Source organism: Pristis pectinata, chromosome 7 (assembly GCF_009764475.1).
Source record: "Pristis pectinata isolate sPriPec2 chromosome 7, sPriPec2.1.pri, whole genome shotgun sequence".
Lineage (NCBI taxonomy): Eukaryota > Metazoa > Chordata > Chondrichthyes > Rhinopristiformes > Pristidae > Pristis > Pristis pectinata.
The window spans coordinates 42,687,714-42,712,707 of NC_067411.1; the positions used below are offsets into that span (position 1 = coordinate 42,687,714).

General features: G+C 41.0%; 1 protein-coding gene across 1 annotated transcript in view; it reads right to left on the reverse strand.

Moving 5' to 3' along the window:
• The window catches only part of susd1 (sushi domain containing 1), a 90,377-nt gene that overhangs the window by 20,829 nt on the left and 44,554 nt on the right, over positions 1-24,994 (reverse strand). The window contains exons 12-16 of the mRNA XM_052019955.1: positions 12,412-12,591; positions 8,338-8,517; positions 7,003-7,085; positions 2,840-3,026; positions 1,720-1,813 (exon numbers count right to left, since the gene is read on the reverse strand). Of these exons, the coding sequence (XP_051875915.1) occupies positions 1,720-1,813; positions 2,840-3,026; positions 7,003-7,085; positions 8,338-8,517; positions 12,412-12,591 (724 nt within the window). The remainder of the gene's footprint in view (positions 1-1,719; positions 1,814-2,839; positions 3,027-7,002; positions 7,086-8,337; positions 8,518-12,411; positions 12,592-24,994) is intronic.

Sequence of the window (24,994 nt, forward strand, 5' to 3'; positions counted from 1 at the left end):
CTAAATCCCTCCATTTCCTGCCTGCTCGTGTGCCTGTCTAAATGCTGCTTAAATGTTACTATTGTACCTGCTCCCATCACCTATGCTGGCAGCGAGTTCCAGGCACCTACCACCCTCTGTATAAAAAAACATGACTCATAAATCTCCTTTAAACTTTCCCCCTCTCACATTAAAGCTCTTGCCCTCTACTACTTGACATTTCCACCCTGGGAAAAAGACTCTGACTATCTACCCTATTTATGCCTCTCATAATTTTGTATACTTCTATCAGGTCTCAACTCAGCATCAACACTCCAGAGAAAATAATCCCAAGTTTGTCAACCTCTCCTTAAAGCTAACACTCTCCAATCCAGGCAACATCCTAGTGACCCTCTTCTGCACCCTCTCTGAAACCTCCACATCCTTCCTGTAATGCAGCAACCAGAACTGCACACAGTACTCCAAATGTGGCCCAACCAAAGTTTTATACATCTGGAACATATCTTCCCAACTTTTATACTCAATACCCTGACCAATGAAGGCAACTATGCCGTATGTTTTCTTTATCACCCTATCTACTTGCATTACCTCTTTCAGGGAGCTATTGACTTGCACCCCAAGATTCCTCTGTACATCAACACTCTGCCATTCACTGTATACTTCTTCCCTAAACCTGGTTTTCTCACTTTAAGACACCCCCTAACATTTACTTCCCTGACCAAGCTTTAGGTCTGTTGTCCAACCATCTCCTAAATGCATCTCGTGATGTTCTTGGGGTGTTAAACATTTTGTGCTAACACATTTTGTGTTTGTTAATGGCTGGGAATGTTTTATTGCATTAAAGGCACCATGAAAATATGTTACTTTTGCAAGAAATTTAAAAACAAAAATCTCTAGCTGCTTGATCAAGTTATCAAGGCATACAAATGTACAAATTAGGAACAGCAGCCAGCCACTCACCCCCTCAATCATTTTGTAAGATTGATATGGATGTAACTTCAACTCTGCATTTCTGACTACCTGCAGTAACCTCTCACCACCTTGCATTTCGAGTATCTATTCTCCTATACCTTAAAATATTCAAAGACTCTGCCTATAACATTCTCATGGAAGAGGAAGACTATAAAAATTGTTGGTATTTTAGGTGGATGCAAATTATAATCAATTGCTTGCTGCTCCTATTATTAACTCAAGGCATTTTTAAACTGCACTGATGGTGTACAAGGAGTCTACATCAAGGCAATGGCAGTTACAATACTCCTTTGTTCAGTGAAATAAATTTGCATCTACAGCACATGGCACAACTTCAGGAAATCCTTAAGTGTTCTGCAGCCAATGAAGTACTGTTATAATGTAGGAAAATGTTGCAGCAAGTTTCCACAGTGCAGGATCCCAAAAAAAACCATTATGGTAACAATTGGATTTAAGATTCGAAAAGGACTAATTATTGGCCAGGACCCAAAGAAGAACTATGTTATTGAAACAGGATCCTACGTTCATCTAGGATACAGACAGTGGATTTCTGAAAGACAGTACCCCAACAGTATATTACAGTCATAATGGTCTATCGAGCTGGACTTTATGCATTGTGTAAGCAGTGGGCTTGATTCCACAACCATTTGCTTCAGAACTTACAGCACTACTAGCTATGTCACAGCCAATGTGTTAAATGAGACCTATGTGGTACCAGTTGTAGAGGGCTCCATTCAACATTTTTGTTTATAAATCTGAGACACGTACCTAATGGGTCCATTCTTACTTTCTGCTCTTCGAAGGATGAGTGGCGGCAGTACCTGCTCTACAACAACAACTTGTACGTCAGGAACTGGAGGGTCTGAAACAAAGAGGAGTATTTTAAACTTGGAGACAGCAACTTAACCAGCCAAAATGGAGATGATAAGGCATCTCCCTTGTCAATCAAGCCTGGTGACCACACTGCTGTGTAGGGACAGAGATTGATTTTGTGCACAGAATCAATACGTAACAATCCTCCATTCACTGTGCATAAAATTAGTCTCAGTCACATATAGTTGTATGGTCAATAAGCTTGATTGGCAGGTGAATATCTCCATCATCTTCACTCTGGCTTGCCAGAGCATTGACAGCAAACAAAGCCAAAGAATTATCTGTATATTAAATAACAACAGTACCATCTTAGTAGAATGCTAAGAATGCAGAGGGGATTTACACATAGTCAACACTACACTGAGTACTTGGCATAAGCAGCAGTGCTACTCTGATATCTTTAGGATGTAAACGAATAGAGAAATAAACAAAACCACCACAGTTTCTTTCTCTGGGTAGAACCATAACTTGCCTTCAATTCTTTCTTAAAATGACTCTCTTCATAACTTGCTAAGAAAAGCTCATCTCCTGTATAACCTGGTTCCCATAAACTCTGTCATGGATAATTATGGCATGACGAGTGTTAGTGTGAATGAGACCCTTTGAACGACAGCATATACAGTATAAACTACTTTCCATCTGTCTTCTATTGTTCTGCCCTTTATCTCTAATCTGCCCAGCAAACTATTTTCCAAAGTGCCATTAAAACAATCAAGGGACACAAATTTTATAGATCCTGCAGTTTCAACGAACTTCCAAAACACAGAATCAGCTAAATTGTACCTTGACAAATCAAAATGCTAAACTCAAGGAATGAAAGCATTTTAGGCTTCTCATAATTAAACAACAGTTTTAAACTCATGAGGTGAAATTGAATCTTAATCCTGTTTATGCATAGACAACTCAGGAACCTTAACCAGTGCCAAAGGAAAAGACAATACAACTCAGTCAATAATTCCTTGGGCATAGCTTTTCACAACTCTGCCAGTCTCAACCATTGAAGCAAGTTGCTCACCAGTGACTGCCGTTGATAGTTGTATACATGCAGAATGTTGCGATGTAAGAGCTGTGATATTCACTGTATAGTTGGTGCCTGGTTTCAAGTGCAAACACATTGCAGGGGAGTCATCTGCTGTAGTATAATTAAATGACTCTTTGTAAAAGAACTCCCTTTGATAGACTCTCTCCCCTTGTATCTGAATCTAGGAAGAAATAAAAACTTGTGATGAAACTGTAATGAAGTAAAAACATACTGCATAAAAAAGGACAGTGCTGATTGATATCTGCATGAGCAACAGAGTTGGAAGGCTTGGAGCTTTTGCATATACAAATGGAATTTTACTGTAAACAAGGTAAAATTACGCTGCAAACTGAATCTATTTAAATAGTCTTCTTTAACTACAGCAGAAGTCATTTAAGTATCACTCTACAGCAGTAAACAGTTTACTAAACAGATTTGATCTACAAAGAGCCTACATTAAGTTCAGCAAGCAGAACGCATAACCGGACCTACAGTATATCACTTCTGACAAATAACAGCAGGATTATTTCTTCTGAAAAACGGAGGAAGACTACATGATGCTAGTTCTGTACTTAAAATCAAACCCAGTCACTTCCAACAATGTAGTCTCCAAGCATGGTTGATCAGGGAATTATCAGTCATCCAAATTCCACCTGGGAATGGTGAGATGACTATATGTAGCCTTAAATATAAGAAAAGATGCTAAATGCTTCTATTTGAGAATTGCTACCATTCAGAATTAAAATCACCCCATTTCATGATTTGTACAAGAATTGTTCAAGAAAGGAAATCTATTTGTAAATATCTGAGGGAAGGTCTGTGGGGATAGAAAATGATCTCAGAAGATAGAGTTGCTTTTCAAAAGGATTTGCACAGAAAATCAAAATTTCATTGAGAAGAACTTAAGTTGGTGTGAATAACATAGTCTATCAGAAGTCTACCTTACTCAAGAAGAGGTGCAGCCAGTGATAATATTTACTAAGGAGAATGTAAACAGCAGGATGAATTTCACATAAGACAGTAATTCATCAAAGGGATATTTTTCATAATGGCCCTACACTCTGAATACTGAAATTCTTCTCCAACTTTCAGAAACCTCTTTTTGGTCATTCTACTAATTTTACCATTAATATTAATCATCAAATATTTTGTCCTTTGCTAAATATCTCAGGGGTTACTGTGTTTAGACCACAGTAAACTGCTGTTGTATAGCTGGTAGAAGCTTTAGAAGTCAGTTGCCAAAGTTAGCAAGTTAAAGATAGATTTTGCATTTATCTATTGCCTTACTCAACAACACTTTCAGAATGTTTCAAAATGCTTAACAGTGAATGAATGATTTTTTGAAATGCAGCATTGTAATGTAGGAAATGTGTCAGCCAATTTGCACACATTAACCTCCCACAATCAGCAATGTGACAAAGGCCAGATAATTTTCTTTAAAAGCATTTGTAGGAAATGTGTCAGCCAATTTGCACACATTAACCTCCCACAATCAGCAATGTGACAAAGGCCAGATAATTTTCTTTTAAAGCATTGTTTATTGTGGGATGAATATTAGTCCAAAACATTGAGAGGAACTCCCTTTTTGCAATAATGCCAGGGAATCTATTACATTCACCCAAGAGAATGGACTTGATTTAACATCTCAGCCAAAAGACAATACTTTCAATATTGCAGCACTTCCTCAGAGCTCAGCTGTACATTAAAACTCTAAAGGAAAGTTAAAAACTAAACAAGGAGAAGATTTTTAAAAATATATAGCCTTCTCTTCAGAAGCAATCCCAGATTTACAGATCTGGTGCCTAAATTAGTGCTTGAAATGGTGCTAACCTAAATTAATGGGCTGAATAGCAGTTGAGCTGCAGGAGAGGATCAGAGTAGTCCAGAACACCTTAGGTAAGGGTGGCATACCAACTTGAGAAATTTCTTTAAAAGCTAATGATAGTCTCAGATAGTTTCTAAGTATGAAGGGACAGCTCTTTTGACCTCAGAATGGCAAAAAATGAAATTGGTCCAATAGTTGACATACCCAAAGAAGGATCTGATTAGACATTGAGGTGGTGGAGCATTAATTTACTCATTTGATTCTGGAGCTGAGATACTTGATAAGTAGGAAATGAGTTAGGACTGGCCTATATTAAGTGGAATAAAGGCAATTTAATTGAATCATATTAGATTCTGAGAGCGATTCACAGGGTCAATGCTGAAAGACTGCTTCCTTATAATAGAGAGTCTAGAATTGGGAAGCATAAGGTGTCAGTCATTTAATAATGATTTAAGCTGAAGTTTCTTTTGTTCAAAAGATTGTGAATCTTTGGAATTCTCTACCCCACTGAGTATATACAAGGCTGGAAAGCAAAAAAACAGCAAATGCTACAAATACAAAATTAAAAATACTGTAAATACTCAGAAGGTCAGGCAGCATCTGCAGAGAAAGAAACAGAGTCAATGATCCAGGTCAGAGACCTTTGACCAGAATTGGAAAAATGATGAAACAAGCCATTTTTAAGGGCATTGAAGGTGGGGTGGAGAGAACAAAGGAAATATCTGTGATAGGACAGTTCTTCAGCAAATGAAGTAGTTTGTGCTTACATGCAGCAAGACCCAGACAACATTCAGAGTGATAAGTGGCAAGTAACGTTCATGCCACTCAAGTGTCAGGCGACGACCAGCTCCAAGAAGGGAGACTCCAACCACCTACCCCTGATATTCTATGGCTTTACCATCACCGAGTCCCCCACCATCAACATACTTGTGGACACCAACGAACAGAACCTCAGCTAGACAAGCCACATAAATACTGTGGCTACAGTGGCCAAATTAGTCCTCGACTCCTCTCAATTTTTCCTTGACTCCTCTCACTTTCTCCAAATCAAAGGTGTAGCAAGGAAAACATGTGGGTCCACGTGATGCCTATTCTTTTTGGGATACTTTAAAAATCCTTGTTTCAGTCCTACTCAAACTCTTTCCCTCACCCCTTTTTCCAGTACAGTGTTCGCCATTTGGTGTTGCTTCCTGCACTCATACAGAACTCAAAAATTTTGTTAACATTGCTAGTATTTTCTACCCTACTCTCACTTTCACATGGTTCCTTTCTGATTCATTCCTTTCCTTTTCTCCTTCTCCTTTTTCCTTTAACTTTCTCTTTGCCATACGTGACAAGGCTCTGACGTGTCTGCTCTATTTCCAGCACTCTCGTTCTCACCCTCTCCTCCCTCCCAGACCAAGGAGAGGGTTCCCATGTTCCCTTGTCCTCTACATTCAACAGATTTCCTCCACTGTGATTCCCTTATCCACCCTTCCATCTCCACCAACCACGCCGTCGTAGGAGATGCAACATCTGCCCTTTTACCTCTTCCCCACCCACCATCCAGGGACTCAAACAGACTACCAGGTGAAACAGCAAACCACTCCGTTCATCAACAAGAGTAATTCTGAGCTCTCAGTTACATGCTACTTTAATCTTCCATCCCACTCTGACCTCTCATTCTTTGGTCTCCTGCACTGTTCCAACGGAGCCCAACCTAAACCTCTGGAAATGCAGCTCATCTTCTATGTCGGCACATTGAAGCCTTGAGGACTCAGTATTGAATTCAACATTTCCAGATAACCCTGTTTAAAGCAGAACTGATCCAGTCCTGATGCAAGACCATTGTCTCCACAACAGTCTTATGGAGAAACTCAGTGGGTCAGGCAGCACCTGTGGGAGGAAACTGTTGATGCTTTGGGTCAAAACCCTGCATCAGGTCATGATTTCCTGCATCACAATTCCTTTCCCTCAATTCACCAAGTTCCTCCAGCAGATTACTGCGCCAGATTCCAGCATCTGCAGTCTCTTGTGTCTCCATTCTCTCCACAGATGTTATTACAGCACCAGCGACCTGGATTCAATTCCCGCTGCTGCTTGTAAGGAGTTTGTACGTTCTCCCCATGTCTACGTGGGTTTCCTCCGGGTGCTCCGGTTTCCTCCCACATTCCAAAGATGTACAGGTTAGGAGCTGTGGGCATGCTATGCTGGCACCAGAAGAGTGGCGACACTTGCGGGCTGCCCCCAGCACGTTCTTAGCAACGCAAAAAGACATATTTCACTGTGTGTTTCTATGTACATGTGACTAATAAATAAATAAATATCTTATATATCTTATATCTTCACTTACTAAATACGTGTCCTCAGATCTGGTTCCAACTCCATCTCTTTTCCACTTCAAGCACGATTCATTAAACAGAATAAAATCATTAACTATGAAAGACAAAAAGAGACCAAAGGTAACTGATTTCAACCTGAACAAAGGTAAATGACAAAGGCTGGAAGATGATAGGATTTAGTCGCTGTCCCTGACATTACTTCAGGTAATTACAAAAGCATCCACTGGATTGTACTGAGTTTTGGGGGGCTGTTAACCATTGAAGTACATTATCACTGGCAATAAAACATCACTTCAAATAAATAGCCTTGGATTATTAATACAACATTACAACAGAGCTTGAGAAGAAAGCAATTCCTGCCAATCCATATACATGGTTATCAACTTATCACTGTATCTCAATAGCATCAAAGATGCAGAAGGCATGTACAACTGGCAATAAATATCCTCACAAAGATTTTAGCTAGCAAACATGGCAAAATTCTCCCCCTTTTAATATTATAAAATTTAAAATAATGATTATCTCAATGGTCAAACCCACTCAGAAGGGAGAATCGTGGGGGTCCTTCACTGCCTGTCCAATTTCACCAAATGCAAGTCAGATAACAGATCTAAATTGGCCCAATAGAGTTCTTTTGGGGTTAGGCACCCCAGTCAGTTACAACTAGTTCTCAATATCTGTACCTCTGTGTCTTCATGTGGAAATACTCATTTGTTGATTTTTAACGGTTATTATCAAAGCAACATGTGACAAACTCCCATGTTCTGATTGGCAACTATAAAAGCCAAATTTTTAAGGGTTCCCAAGACTGGCATTGGAAAAACCGTCAATATAAGCATTAATTATCAACAAAAAACAATTGAAAGGTAGAGCAGTTATTTCAATGCTAGAAGAACCTTTCAATGGTGAGATTTAAGCTGCTGCTGGGCCTCTTTACATGGAGAGGTGGGAGAAGCAACCTGCACTCTGAAAACTGGCATGATTGCTGTTCAAAGGAAGTGAGATTCCTCAAGACTACTCCCCTTCTATTAAGAATAAAATGCCCTCAGTCAAGAACAGGAACTAAGCCCAGATCTGGATGTTTGAATGGAAAATGTTCTGTTCTACCAGAACCCCGAAGTTCTCCATATGTTAACCTTGCACTGTACAATATTAGCATTCAATCCTTTTCTATCCATTTATATGAAACTACTCTGTTCATCTAATTTAATATTAAATTAACATCCCTTGTTAAAATATCTGGCACAGAAAGTTAAGATGAAAGCATAACCAGTATGACAAAGACTTGATCACTATTTTTTTCAATTGAGTCCTCAGCAATGTGGTTTAGCTAAAAAGGACATTACCTTTACACACGAGTGTGACTTCTTCCCATTGCCCTTCTTGTTTGCATATGGACATATTGTTTCCAGACACCGCATAAAATCCATCGCTACATTGATAGTGGACAACACTTCCCAGTCTTGTACTGTGGTAAGAGGTCAGTTTGGCATGCGGTACCACTGGAGGAATCCCACAGTCGATCTCTGGGAAAGATAAATGTGACAATATTCTCCGCTTCACCTGGGCTACATTAATTTCACAGCATGCTTTTTTTCATGACAGCAATGATTAATTGAGATTTCGTAAACCAAAACCAAAAGATAAATGTTGAGTCCTACAGTGTCTTCCATGACCACAGGACATTGTATAGTGGTTTTTAGCAAAAGGAGTAAAAATGAACCTCGGATTGCAACATATGGTTGGACAAATAATCAGAGAATGGGACACCACTGGAGGCCAATCAGCCCATTGTGCTTTCGGTAAAGCCATGCTGTTAGCTCCACCCCTCTGTTCTTACCCCATGGTCCTGCAAATGTTCTCCTTTCATGCATTTGTTTTGAATGTTACTACTTTTAAAATAGAACAACTTGCAGTATTAAAATGTTTTCTCCTCAGGCACTTGGTTCTTTTGCCAATATTTGTACAACTTTGTTATAAAGTTGTCTGCAGTTGATAACACAAGTGAACGTGCTTCTCAACGCATTGGGTTCAAGTCCCACTCCAGAGACAAGAGTGCTGCACTGTTGGAGGTGCAATCTCCAGGTTGAGACATTAAGCGAGGTCTTAATTGCTCTGTTGTTTAGACATAAAAGATCCTTTGGTGCCATAATACAGAGGAGCAGGGAAGTTCTCCCTAATGTCCTTGTCAGTAACCACCCCTGAACCACACTCAAACAGATGGATTATCGGGTCATTATCACATTACTATTTATGGAAGCTTGCTTTCCACAGATTGACCACTGTGTTTCATGTATTACAATATTGATTAGACTTCAAAAGTACTTTACTGGCTAAATAATGCTTTGGGATGTACTGAAAAGAATATAACTCATGCTTCAAAAATGCAAGTCCTTTCTCTTTTATCCAGTTTGGCATGCGGTAGGTACCACTAGAGGGATCCCACAGTAGATCTCTGGGACAGATAAATGTGACAATATTCTCTGCTTGGCCTGAGCTACATTAATTTCACAGCATGCTTTTATTCACAACAGCAGTGACTAATTGAAGATCTCACAAACCAAAACCAAAAGATAAGTATTGAGTTCCACAGTGGCTTCCATGACCACAGGACATCCCAAAGTGGTTTTTAGCAAATGGAGTGTTAATGAACCTCAGATTGCAACATTCATTACACCTCCAGCATGGTAACTCAGGAGAAAAATAACAGGGGAAATAAAAAAAATTACTTTTCTTTCCATTTTCTACACAGCAATACACTTTTGATTATAAAAGAGACTTGGTGGGGGTGGGAAGGCTCTTTAACTGGCTACAGCTATAGGAAGCAGGAGGCTATGTGATGGAATCCCCCAGACAGGCCGAGTGGCGCCATCTGTGCATTAAGATGTCCATCCAGAGCTGGCAGTACTAATCCAATGGAGGAATGGTAGGACATGATTAAAATACTGGGGCCTGGAGTGATGAGATCAAGTTCCAACTTAGAGGCACTTAAATTTAGTTAACTAAAATACATTCTGAAATTTAAAGAAAAAAATGCTTATACCAGTAATTGATATTATAAAAATCCAACTGGTTCATCATTGTCCTTTAGTGAAGGAGCTCTGTATTCCCTATCTGGTCAAGCCAGTGACCATAGATGCCCAGCAACATGGTCGCATCTCTGCACTTAGGGATAGGCATTAATGTTGGGCTTGTCAGCCTATGAATGAAGAAAGAAAATTTAGGAATAGTAGGGAGCACAGAGCTTAACTGATGCCATTCAGCTCAACTATTAGGTCAGAGGAAGTAACAGAAAATAATGGCAAAACAATTCAGGGGAGGGTGGGATAGAGAGGTAGGCAAAGGAATATGAGAAATAAAAAGAGAAAACAAATGTTTCTTCTGGATAAAAGAGAAAGGCAACCTAAAGAAGGCACCTCCCACAGTGCAGCACTCATCTCTGGAGTGGGACTTGAACCCAATACGTTGGGATACACGTTCATTAGTGTTATCAACTGGAGACAACTTTACAACAAAGTTGTACAAATATTGGCAAAAGAACCAAGTGCCTGAGGAGAAAATATTTTAATACTGCAAGTTGTTCTACTTTAAAAGTAGTAACATTTAAAACAAATATATGAAAGGAGAAAATTTGCAGGACCATGGGGTAAGAACAGAGGGGTGGGACTAACAGCATGGCTTTACCGAAAGCACAATGGGCTGATTGGCCTCCAGTGGTGTCCCATTCTCTGATTATTTGTCCAGCCATTATCACACCACACGAATGTGTCATGTCCCTGATGATACAATGGCTGCCAGAGTACTGCAGCCTCAAATATATTGCGAGAACTTTTTGTGATAGATTTTTGAGTGGGACATATTTATAGGATCTTCTTAATCAGGCTCTCTGGATCAAGAATGACATTGAACATTCCAATTCTCTGGCCTGGTATTCCAGTTTCAGGAATGTTGTTTAAAAAAAGAACATAATTACTATCTTCTGTAATTGTATAGACTATCTAATCATTGTCACATTTTGAAGAGTAAATGTACAACTGCATTTCTAAATGAGTATGAATTGGTTTTTTTCTCTGTTACATTTGGATAATAATTGAAAATGTGTGGACAGGAAACCAGATCTTGTGTAATCACGTCAACTAAATTGCTAACTATTACACACATACTCATTATAAATGCACCAATAGTCTCTAAAGAAAAGAAACTGTAGATTAAAACCAAAAAACTAGCAACCAGCCCTTAGACTATATTGGACAACTGGTTTGTTCTCATCAATGGTAACTTACAGAAATAAAGCAAAACATCTTAAGTGTTTCACAAGAGTGTTATCAAACAAAATTTGATGTGGAGCCATATAAGGAAGTATGAGGACGGTGATGAGAGGATTAGTAACAAGGTGTATTTAAGATTAGGAATAGTTTAAAGGAGGTAAGAGAGCTGGAGTGGCAGAGTGGGTATTGCAGTGCTGGACAAGGGAAGGGATGGCTGCTGATGATGGAATGATTAAAACACAAACTGCTGCTGGCAATGTTTACTCTCCACACACATTGGTATAGCCAGCTGCTGTGGTAATTTTTCAAAAGCTATATTATAGCAGGTTTGCAACCTTGTTCACCAAATTACACTGCATACAACCAAACGCTTCTGTTGTTAATGATTTCAACCAGCCAGTAACTGTGTGAAACAACTCTGGGTCTGGTTCACTGCATTCTACAGTTACATAGTGCCATAGTGTTCTGACCAAAGTCTCTGACCTGAAACGTTAACTCTGTTTTTCTCTCCACAGATGCTGCCTGACCCACTGAGTTTTTTTAGCAATTCGTGTTTTTATTTCAGATTTTCAGCATCTGTAGCATTTTCAGATTTCCACACTGAGGGCCGTGTGCACAAGCTTCTCCTTTAGCACAACCAAAACATGAATTCAGCTTAAAAGCAAACCACCCAATCCATGGGAATATAATAGACATAGCTTGACACTAAACTATGGAAAGAGATACTGGAAAAATTAATTCCATGGGTGTTGAAAATCTAAAAATAAAATCAAAAAAAAGCTAGAAACACTCAGAACAGCTCAGATGAAAGATTATTTACTCTAAATGTTAACTCTGTTCTTCTCTTCCTCTATTGGTTACTTCCAATATTTTCTGCCTTTATTTGCAAAAGGTTTCAGAACCAATAACCAAACAGCTTGTCCAAAGAGCTAGGTTTTAAGCAGTGGTTTGGAGCAGAAGAGAGGTGGAGAGGTTTAGAAAGGAGAGTGCACAGCTGAGGTAGCAAGCTGAAGCCACAGCTACTAATGTCAGACTGTCATGCACTGATAATGTACAAGTTTACCGTAGTTAATTACTGCACAAACATGATACAATGTGAATACATTAATCCTGACCAATGCCTGTTTCTCTTTAGCATTCCTTTATGATTACCTGAACAATTGAAATGTGCTCCTTCCCACTGACCCCTCTCGGAACAGATCATTGTGCCATTTCCTCCTTCACTTACAAACCCAGTCTTACAAATGTATTGGATTTCAGCTCCGTACATTGTCTGTCTGACAGGTGACAACCACGCATTTGGTATGGGTGCTGGTGTGCCACAATCAACAGCTATGAAGGAGAAAATTAGATCATTTAGGAAAAGCAATGTGAACTTTGATAAGATAAGATAGGATTTGTTTATTAGTCCCACTTACATCGAAACACACAGTGAAATGCACCTTTTGCGTAAAATGTTCTGGGGGAAACCCGCAAGCATCGCCACGCTTCCAGCACCAACATAGCATGCCCACAGCTGCTAACCTGTACATCTTTGGAATGTGGGAGGAAACCGGAGCACCCAGAGGAAACCCAAGCAGACACAGGGAGAACATACAAACTCCTTACAGACAGTGGCCGGAATTGAACCCAGGTCGCTGGCGCTGTAATAGCGTTACGCTAACCGCTACGATAGTTTGCATTGATGACATTTATCTTAAAGCCTCAATCTTGTTTTCAAATATTTCCTTCCCCTCAACCCCTCCCCCCACCTTTGCACTTAAACATCATGTCACCTGTCAGCCTCCTTTGCTCCAGGGAAAACAGACCCAACCTATCCAGCCTCTCCTGATAACTCAACATCTTTGCATTCTAAACATCACACAGTCCTTTGAGATCTATACGCTTGTCCAATTCTGACTATCACATCCTCCATTGCCTTCACTCCATCAGTGGCAGTCCTGCCTGGGGACTAAACTCTGGAATTCCCTCCCTAAAACCCTCCACCACCACCCCCCCAAAACTCCTTCAGATTGCTCCTAAAGAATTATCCCTTTGGACACGATGACCTTATGTGGCTCAGTGTCAAATTTAGCTTGTAATACTACTGTGAAGAGTGGAATGACATTTTTCTATCCTAAAGTCGCTACATAAATGCAAGTTGGTAATACTGCTGGTTCATTAACCTTTATTAATCTAGCAAAGAAGATGAAAAAAGTATACATTAATTGGAAAAGTGGGAAAGGGAATGGCAAATGGAATTTAAAATCAGATAAGTGCAAAACGATGCATTCTGGGAAGGTAAACCAGGACAGGATATACACGGTGAATGGCAGGGCCCTGGGGAATGCTGTTGAACAGTGAGACCTTGGGGTACAACTACATAGATCCCTGAAAATGAGTACACAGGTAGACAGGGTGGTGAGGAAGGTGTACAGCATACTTGCCTTCATTGGCCAAGGTATTGAGTGGAAGAGCTGGGACATCATGTTATAGACGTGGGCAAAATGTTGGTTAGGCTGCACACTATAGGAAGAATGTAATTAAGCTAGAAAGGATGCAGAAAAGATTCACAAGGATGTTGCCTGGATTGGAGTGCTTGAGTTATCAGGAGAGCTTGGATAGGTTGGGTCTGTTTTCCCTGGAGCAAAGGAGGCTGACAGGTAACATAATAGAGGTATATAAAATGATGAAAGGCATGGATAGGGTAGATAGTCATAGTCTGTCTCCTATGTTAGGGGTGTCTAAAACTAGAAGGCAGAAGTTTAATTTGGACAGAGAAGGTTTAAAAGAGATCTGAAGGGTCAATTTTTCACATAAAGAGTAGTGGTATCTGGTATGAGCTGCCAGAGGAGGTGGTGGAAGCAGGAACAGTAACAACATTTAAGAGGCATCTGGACAGGTACTTGAATGAGCAGGGCATAGAGGTTTATGTTATTAATGCAGGCAAGAGGGATTAGCATAGACAGGCATAGATGCAGTGGGCCGAAGGGCCGGTTTCCATGCTGCACAACTCTATGACTCTACAATAATGAACCAGATATTACACCAAAACCTGCTGTGGTAATAGTAGCTCGCACAACGCCATTAATCTGAGAGCAAGATCAAGAGCTGAAACGCCTCCAGAACTTGCTGGGTAGTCAATGATACTCTGCTGCTTCACACAAACACTATAGCCTCTCCTCATCACATTATTTGTTTGTGGATTTATCCATTAGCTGCAGATTAAACACTACAGAAAATGTTAAATCTGGTAATTAAATCATGAATACCTTTTCAACAATGTGAAAATTTTAATGTTGATCAACTTTTCTGACCCATGGTAACTGGTCAACTCTCATTCTTATCATTAGATTTTAAATGTTCAATTTGTACATTTTCCCCTCAGTCTTTGCCTCTCTGAATCTATTCCCTTTCCCTCACTTTCTCTCTCTTTCTGAACCTGATTTGATTCTGACTCACCTCATTCCTGCTCCATTGTTCCTGTTTCTCTCTCAATGTCTGAATATTATTCATTAGACAGCTAGACTGTTGTTTCCAGGATCTCCTGATATTCTAGCTGCCTTGTTGTCCTGACTGCACTGTTATCAGCTCCACTTTCAGCAAGTTATGCCATAATTGAACTTTGAACTGGCTTGTGTTCCTCTGGAAGGTGGAGGAGTGTTGGGTGGTTGGGGGGATCCATTAAATAAGGTAATTTAATGTTGCATTTTGAGTATGCTTGCTCTCCTGGACTTGCTGACCTGCTTACAGGTCAACCCATAAATTTCCCTAAGATTTATTTTGAAACACAACACAACTGTTCTCTTAAGTGGGTAGCACTTTCACCTCTAAATCCCAGACCAATAACGAGAACAAGGATCTAACCTGACAGTTCTGTGCGGAACTGAGAGAGAGCTGCACAGTTGGGGATATATCACATGAGGTTCAACTTGAAGAGCTACAATCTAGAAAGCTATGGGCTAAGACCTGGGAAATGGGAGTAACCATTTCTCTATTTTTGACTGCCATGGGCACGATGGACCAAATGGCCTCTTTCTATTCTGCAAATTTCTGTGATATAATCTAATGCTAATCCATTTTATTTTAAACCAAGGCCACGTCTGCTCTCTCAGATGTAAAAGATCCCACAGCGCTCTTCTGAAGGAGACCAGAGAGTTCTCCCTGGTGTCCCTACTAATACTTATCCCTCAATCAATATCACGTAATTATAGAACAACACAGCACAATACAGACCCTTCAGCCCACCATGTTGTGCTGACCATCTGGTGATTATTACGTTACAGTTTCTGGAAGTAGGCTGTACACAAAATGGCTGCCGTGTTTCCATCATTGCAACAAAGATGTCAAGTAAACCATTTGGAGATTTACTGACTGAGAAGTGAAAGGTGCCCTATAAAGGTAAGTCTTTCATTCAAGCATTTATTGCCTCTCCCTTTCTGGAGTGACAAGGCTGTAGTGAATCACCTTTTTGAACTGCTCATGTCTATCAGGCCTCCTCCATAAGCTGGTGCAGGAGAATAGTGTGATCCTGATGGATTTCTCCTGCTAGTTTTAATTTACCTGCTTGTACACATAGTATCAGCTGCTAATCCTTCACTACAGATGTTAGCAGGCATTCTGCATGTGGAGGATCCTGGCTGTTAATGTTTGCATGACCCCTGCTGGGCACAAAAAGCAATGAGTTCAAACTCTCTGACCCTCTCCCGAATTTCCTCAGTAATCTCCTTTAGCCACAAACCCTCTTCAAGCATGGCACTAGTATTTTTATTGTTCCCTGATACCTAACGTTGATACAGGTATCAAAACGGAGGGGTTATACCCATCAGGTTAGAGGTGACGGCTTTTTACAAGAGAAAGTATTTGATAGGAGTGTTTAAAATTATGGAAGAGTTCAATAGGGTAGTTAGAGAAGCTTTCCCATGCTTGGTGTGACCAAATCCAAGAGCAGTAGGTATTAAATAGTGACTGGTAATTAAATCCAATGCAGAATTCAGAGGAAGCTTCTAAGTACAGAGAGTCAGGAGACTGTGGAACTCACAGAATATGTAAAATAGCATAAGTTCATTGAAAGGAAAGCCAGCGATGGGAATAAACAAAGGATTTCTTGATGGAGTTATCCTAGATTTTTTCAGTCTGAGACAGTGACAATGTTCGCTGGTAGTTTTGGAGAAAATGTTACATACAGATCTAGCAATTGCAGTGGGGTGGAATTCTCCTGTTGTGACAACAGTTGCTGTCAGGTGCTACACCTGCAAATTACAACCTTAAAACATACCAATAGATTTATTAAATATAATTCCCCTCTATAACATACCAATAGATTTATTAAATATAATTCCCCTCTATAACTGAATGTTGACTCTGCCCAAGCCTATTATTATTTTCTAGGTGCTGTTTTCATTTCCTTATTAACAGGTTCCAGCATGTTCCTCTACCACTAATGTCAGAATAACTGGTCTATAGTTCCTTGTCTTTTCTCTCTCTCCTTTTTTACACAGTGGAGTTGCATTTGCTACTTTCCACTCTCTGGGAATCCTCCTCAAGCCTATGGATTTTTGGATGATAACCAGTGAATCCACCATCTCCATTGCCCCCTCCTTTAAACCCTGGGATGCTGCACATCCGGTCATGAAGATTTATCACCTTTAAGTCTCATTAATTTCTCCACAACTAGTGTTTTATTAATGGAGACTCAAGAGACTTCAGCATCTGTTGCTGGAACCTGGAGCAACAATTTTTTTTATTAATGCTAATTTTTAGATCTCCTCATTCACTCTGGACCTGCAGTCTTCCACTATTTGCAGTAGGTTTTCAGTGATTTCTTCCATGAAAATAGAAACAAAATATTTGTTTATTTTCTCTGCTGTTTCATTATTCTCCAATATAATTTCTCTTGACTAAGTCTGTAAGGAACTCATATTAACTTTACCTTTTTTTTTTGCATATCTATACTATGTCAAAAAGTAACTTTGAATTTCTGACACTCCAAATTATATCATGTTTAAACTTGGAAAAAATTAGGAGTGGTACAGTTGATCCTTCGCTTAAATTTGAGGAAGTTTGGAGTCCATTTATTCAATATTTTCACATGATATAGATCCCCTTATTTAGAGAACCTTTCAATTTAGAGGAATGGAGTTGATGACATAATGTTGCTCTGTTTTTATTGAGAAATTTTAGTCCAGTTTCTTTTCTGTTTTTTTTAAATTTTTTTTTCTTTAGCTTAGTTTGGTTTGATATATTGTTTATAATTTTTCTTATTGTTTTGGGGATTTTTTTTTCTCTTTTATATTTTATAATAAATCTTTTTCTTTTATATTATATTCATTCACTAACAGATCGTTGGATCTACAGATTTTTTTTATACTTTATTGTTCTTTCTGATTATCCATGTCATGATTGTTCTCCTGATCTCTTTGTATTACATGTATAAACATTGATATATTAATCTGTATTAATTTGAAGACTAATAAAGATTGAAAAAGAAAGAAAGAATTTCTGTCACTCACTTGAAGTACCCCTTCTATATACATGATGGGGAACAACATTAAACCTCTATTGTTTAGAGAGTAACCTTTTGTAATTCATTCATTGATGCAGGCATTACCAAAAACACAAGCACTTATCGCCTCTCCCCTACTGGAGAGACAGGGCTGTGTGAATTACCCTTTTGAGCTGCTTATGTCTGTTTGGAACAACTGAGCGATTTTCTCAGTTATTTCAGTGAACAGTTAAAAGCTGTCCATATCATTGTGACTCTTGATTCACATTGTTTCCTGGAGGCCAGACTGGGTAAGGAAATACTGTAGATTAGTAAACTAAAGGGACTTTACAATAATCTAATTGTTTCACAGTATGTGTTACACAAGCGTATTTTAAAGAATCCATAATTATTTACTTTATTGACTGAATTTAAATTCTTCAGCTGCCATGGTGAGTTTGAACTTACATTTTCAGATCATTAGTGTAGGCCTACGAATTACTAATTCAGTAATAGATCCACTACACTACCATGCCCCTAGGAGATAGTTGCTTGACATAACATATTAAATTACAATTAATGAAAATGCAAATAGAAACCAAGTTAAAGAGAAAATAAAAATCCCATTCAAAATTCCAAACCATATACAAATACTGAGGCAGACAACAGCAGCTGCTTGTAGGCATGCAAACCTTCATAAACAAAGAATTGCTTTGTTAGCACAGTGTAATCATACATCATCATCTGCCATCTAGTACTAAAACAGCACTGTAAAAGCTTCTAATAAGGAAGTAGAACATACAAAGCTTTAAGCTATTCCTAATTTGCTCTGCTGAGCTATGAATATAGATCGGTGACCATACAGGTATTTTATGCCAAACCAAATCATAGGCATAGTCAAAAATACTCATTATATTTCTTGCAAGAAGGGAAGATTATTTCTTAATATGCCTTCTTGCTGTACACTGATACATTCCCTCCTTCACTGATGTAAGATTTCTTTATTAGTCACATATACATTGAAACACACAGTGAAATACATCTTTGGCGTAGAGTGTTCTGGGGGCAGCCCGCAAGTGTCACCACGCTTCCGGCGTCAACATAGCATGCCCACAACTTCCTAACCTGTACATTTTTGGAATGTGGGAGGAAACCGGAGCACCCGGAGGAAACCCACGCAGACATGGGGAGAACATACAAACTCCTTACAGACAAAGGATGGAATTGAACCCGGGTCGCTGGCGCTGTAATAGCGTTACGCTAATCACTACACTACCGTGCCTGCCCATGTAAAGCCCTTCCAAGCAATAATTATACATTCTGTTCGATATTTTGCTTCCAGAATACATTGGCATTTGGCACTGTCAGCAACTGACTGCAGTTAGTGCCCACAAACAAATAAACAGGTCCAGATTTAAATAGAATGTGGATATTTTTTATGCCATTCTTTAAGTATTAACCACAATGTTAAGGGGCACAGGAATCATCTATTTCAGAATAAAAGAATTACATTTGGTTTGCAATGAAATAACAGGCCGTTTGTTCCAACTGATGGGACAGGCGGGTAGGTAGTTTGTGAGGTGGTGTGCTCCTCCTGCCATTTATGCTGGGCTTCCATGTTCTCCTGACCTATGGACCTGAGACTCTCAATTATGTCCTGAATGCTCCATCTCCACTTTATGTGGCCATGGGCAAGGATTTCCAGAAGTCAGTGGGGATGCAATGCTTTCTCAAGGAGGCTTTGAACACGTCCTTGAATGTTTTCCTCTGTCTGGTGATCTCTTCCTGCAACAGAGGTCAGAATAAGGTGTCTGTTTCAGAACAGACAATGACCAAGTCATGCAGATACAAATTATAATTATAAATTAAAATAAAGATGATGTGGAGGTTTGTCACATCAAAAAAAAATTAAATTAGGGTAAAATTCCATGTGCTGTAATTCCTGGCATGCCATTTGCAGACAGTCTCAGTTTACCTTGAGTTGTGAAGGACCCACCTTCACATTCCAGGTTTGGACCTACCCATCGACCCTAAGCAGAGCAGACTGAAAATAGTACCTCCTCTCACACCCACATGGCTAACTAAACACTGCTCCATCACCATACTGCAATAGGTTGTGTTCTCTAGTTGCACAGAGTGGTGCACAGAGTGCACAGGTGGTGAGCCGTAGTAATGTAAGAGTTATTTTAAATAACTTTAAAATAACTTTAAATAACTTTGGTGAGTAATGGTGAATTTCTGGAAAATAAAACACAAACTGGAACAGCTACATCAGTAACACACACCAATTTAAAAACCATAAAACCATAGAACAGTAAAGCACAATACAGGCCCTTCAGCCCACCATGTTGTGCCGACCTTTAAACCTCACCTAAGACTATCTAACCCCTTCCTCCCACATATCCCTCTATCTTAAATTCCTCCATATGCTTATCTAGCAATCTCTTGAATTTGCCCAATGTACCTGCCTCCACCACCACCCCAGGCAGCACATTCCATGCACCAACCACTCTCTGGGTAAAAAATCTCCCTCTGATATCTCCCTTGAACTTCCCACCTATTACTTTAAAGCCATGCCCTCTTGTATTGAGCATTGGTGCCCTAGGAAAGAGGTGCTGGCTGTCTACTCTATCTATTCCTCTTAATATTTTGTATACTTCCATCATGTCTCCCCTCATCTTCCTCCTCTCCAAAGAGTAAAGCCCTAGCTCCCTTAGTCTCTCCTCATAATTCATACTCTCCAAACCAGGCAACATCCTGGTAAATCTCCTCTGCACCCTTTCCAACACTTCCACATCCTTCCTATAATGAGGCGACCAGAACCGGACACAGCACTCCAAGTATGGCCTAACCAGGGTTTTGTAGACCTGCATCATTACCTCGCGGCTCTTAAAACTCGATCCTTTGACTTATGAATGCTAACATCCAATAAGCTTTCTTTACTATCCTATCAACCCATGAGGCAACTTTCAGTGACCTGTGGATATGAACCCCCAGATCCCTCTGCTCCTCCACACCACCTAGAATCCTGCCATTTACCTTGTACTCCACCTTGGAGTTTGTCCTTCAAAAGTGTACCACCTCACACTTCTCCGGATTGAACTCCATCTGCCACTTCTCAGCCCAGTTCTGCATCCTATCAATATCCCTCTGCAATCTTCGACAGTCCTCTACACTATCCGCAACACCACCGACCTTTGTGTCATCTGCAAACTTGCTAACCCACGCTTCCACCCCCTCATCCAAGTCATTAATAAATATTATGAAAAGTAGAGGTCCCAGAACAGATCCTTGTGGGACACCAATAGTCACAGCCCTCCAATCTGAATGCACTCCCTCCACCACAACCCTCTGCTTTCTACAGGCAAGCAAATTTTGAATCCACACAGCCAAGCCTCCCTGGATCCCATGCCCTCTGACCTTCTGAAGAAGCCTACCATGTGGAACCTTGTCAAACGCCTTACTAAAGTCCATGTAGACCACATCTACTGCACTACCCTCATCAATCTGCCTGGTCACCTCCTCAAAGAATCCTATCAGGCTTGTGAGATATTATCTTCCCTTCACAAAGCCATGCTGGCTGTCCCTAATCAGCCCATGATTTTCTAAATGCTCATAGATCCTATCTCTAAGAACCCTTTCCAACAGCTTGCCCACCACAGACGTAAGGCTCACTGGTCTGTAATTCCCTGGACTATCCCTACTACCTTTTTTGAATAAGGGGACAACATTCGCCACCCTCCAATCCTCCGGTACCATTCCCATGGACAACGAGGACTCAAAGATCCTAGCCAACGGTTCAGCAATCTCCTCCCTCACCTCACAAAGCAGCCTGGGGAATATTCCATCAGGCCCCGGGGACTTATCTGTCCTAATATTTTCTAACACTCCAACACATCCTCTCTTCTTGATATCTACATGCTCTAGAACATTAACTTTACCAGCACTGTCCTCAGCGTCATCAAGGCCCCTCTCCTTGGTGAATACTGAAGAGAAGTATTCATTGAGAACCTCACCCACTTCCACAGTTTCCAGGCACACCTTCACATCTTCCTACCATCGTCTCTAATCGGTCCTACCTTTACTCTCATCATCCTTCTGCTCTTCACGTAAGTGAAAAAAGCCTTGGGATTTTCCTTAACCCTACTCGCCAAGGCCTTTTCATGTCCCCTTCTTGCTCTCCTCAGCCCCTTCTTAAGTTCCTTCCTTGCCACCCTATATTCCTCATGAGCCCTATCTGATCCTTAATGCCTACACCTTATGTATGCTGCCTTTTTCCTCCTAATTAGTTGTTCCACCTCTCTTGTCACCTATGGTTCCTTCACCCTGCCATTCTTCCTTTGCCTCACCGGGACAAATTTATCCCTAACATCCTGCAAGAGATCCCTGAACAATGACCACATCTTCATAGTACACTTCCCTTCAAAAATGTCATCCCAATTTACTCTCGCAAGTTCTAGCCTTATAGCCTCATAATTTGCCCTTCCCCAATTAAATATCTTCCTGTCCTCTCTGCTCCTATCCTTGTCCATGACAATGCTAAAGGTTAGGGAGCGGTGGTCACTGTCCCCAAAATGCTCACCCACCAAGAGATCTGTCACCTGACCCGGTTCATTACCTAATACTAGATCTAATATGGCATTCCCTCTAGTCGGCCTGTCAACATACTGTGACAGGAATCTGTCCTGGACACACTTAACAAAACACTGCCCATCTAAACCTTTGGTACAAAGCAGGTGCCAATCAATATTTGGGAAGCTGAAGTCTACCATGATAACAACCCTGTTATTCTTGCACCTTTCCAAAATCTGTCTCCCAATCTGTTCCTCAGTATCCCTGCTGCTTCCTGGGAGCCTATAAAATCCTCCCAGTAGAGTAACTGCTCCTTTCTTGTTCCTAACTTCAACCCACACTGACTCTAGAGAGGATCCTTCTACATTATCCACCCTTTCTGCAGCTGTAATAGTATCCCCAACCAGTAACGCCACCCCTCCTCCTCTTCTTCCCCCCCCATCCCTTTTAAAACACTGAAATCCAGGAATATTCAATATCCATTCCTGCCCTGGTGACAGCCAAGTCTCTGCAAGAGCCACAATATCATAGTCCCATGTACTTACCCAAGCTCTCAGTTCATCACCCTTATTCCTGATACTTCTTGCATTCAAGTAAATGCACTTTAGCCTATCCACCTTACTACTTTTATACCCTATACTCTGCTTCTCCTTCCTCAAAGCCTCTCTACATGTTAGATCCGACTTTTCCCCATCCACTTCTTCCTCTGACCTACCCCTCTGGTTCCCCTCCCCCTGGAAAACTAGTTTAAACCCTCCCAAACCACACTAGCAAACCTGCCTGCAAGGATATTGGTCCACCTCGGGTTCAGGTGTAACTCGTCCACTTTGTACAGGTCCCACCTTCCCCAGAAGAGATCCCAATGATCCAAAAATCTAAAACCTTCCCTCCTGTACCAACTCCTCAGCCACGCATTCATCTGCCATCTCCTCCTATTCCTACCTTTGCTATCATGTGACACTGGTAGCAATCCTGAGATTGCTACCCTTGAGGTGCTGTTCTTCAGCCTTCTGCCTAGCTCCCTAAACTGACTTTTTAGGACCTCATCCCTCTTCCTACCTGATGAATCGGAGAACAGGAAGGAGGTAGAGAGCTTAGTGGAATGGTGTCATGACAACAACCATTCCCTCAATGTCAACAAAACTGAAGAGCTGGTCATTGACTTCAGGAAAGGGGGCGGTGTACATACACCTATCTACATCAATGGTGCTGAGGGCGAGAGGGTTGAGAGCTTCAAGTTCCTGGGAGTGAACATCACCAACAACCTGTCCTGGACAAACCACGTGGATGCCATGGCCAAGAAAGCTCACCAGCGCCTCTACTTCCTCAGGATGCTAAAGAAATTTGGTTTGTCCCCTTTGACACTCACCAACTTTTACTGATGCACCATAGAAAGCATCCTATCAGGATGTATCACGGCTTGGTACGGCAACTGCTCTGCCCAAGACCACAAGAAGCTGCAGAGAGTTGTGGACACAACCCAGCGCACCACGGACATCAGTCTCCCCTCCTTGGACTCTGTCTTTACCTCTCGTTGTCTTGGTGAAGCTGCCAGCATAATCAAAGACCCCACCCACCTGGGACATTCTCTCTTCTCTACTCTTCCATTGGGTAGAAGATACAGGTGCATGAGGGCACGTACCACCAGACTTAAGGACAGCTTCTACCCCACTGTGGTAAGACTATTGAACAGTTCCTTTATACAATGAGATGGACTATGAACTATGACCTCACGATCTACCTTGTTGTGACCTTGCACCTTATTGCACTGCACTTTCTCTGTAGCTGTGACACTTTACTCTGTACTGTTTTTTTTTACCTGTACTACATCAATGCACTCTGTACTAACTTGAAGTAACTGCACTGTGTAATGAATTGACCTGTAAGATTGGTTTGTAAGACAAGTTTTTCACTGTACCTTGGTACAAGTGACAATAATAAACCAATACCAATACCAATACCAACATATACCACAACTTCTGGCTGTTCTCCCTCCCGCTCAAGAATGCTGTAGACCCAATCAGAGACATCCCAGACCCTGGCACCTGGGACCTGGGAGACAACATACCATCCGGGATTCATGCTCACTTCCACAGAACTTCCTATCTGTTTCCCTGACTATCGAGTCCCCTATCACTATTGCCCTCCTCTTCTCCTCCCTTCCCGTCTGAGCAGCAGGACCAGTCCCAGTGCCAGAGACCTGGCTACTGCTGCTTGATCCCTGTAGGTCATCCCCCTCAACAGCATCCAAAGCGGAAAACCTGTTACTGAGGATAACAGCCTCCAGGGTCCACTGCCCTGTCTGCCTGTTCCCTTTCTTTTACCTTTTCTCTCCCCGACACTCACCCTTCTATCTGCTTCCTGGACCCTAGAAGTACCTGCTCTAAGGGGGGTGATTGCCTCCCGATGCACAGCATCTACATAACTCTCTCCCTCCCTGATGCTCCGCAGTGTTTGAAGCTGCGACTCCAGCTCATCAGTTCTGAGCCGAAGTTCCTCCATCCTCCAGCACTTACTGCAGAAGTGGCCACGTGCACCCCAACAGGGTCCACTAGCTCCCACATCAGGCAGCTGCAGCACATCAGCATGTCCTCCATCTGAACTATTCTTTCCCTACCTGGTTTTATTCTACTTAAAATTTATAACAATAACAGGTAAACCTTACCTTTACTTACCAGCTACTCACCTGCCTCGTCCCTT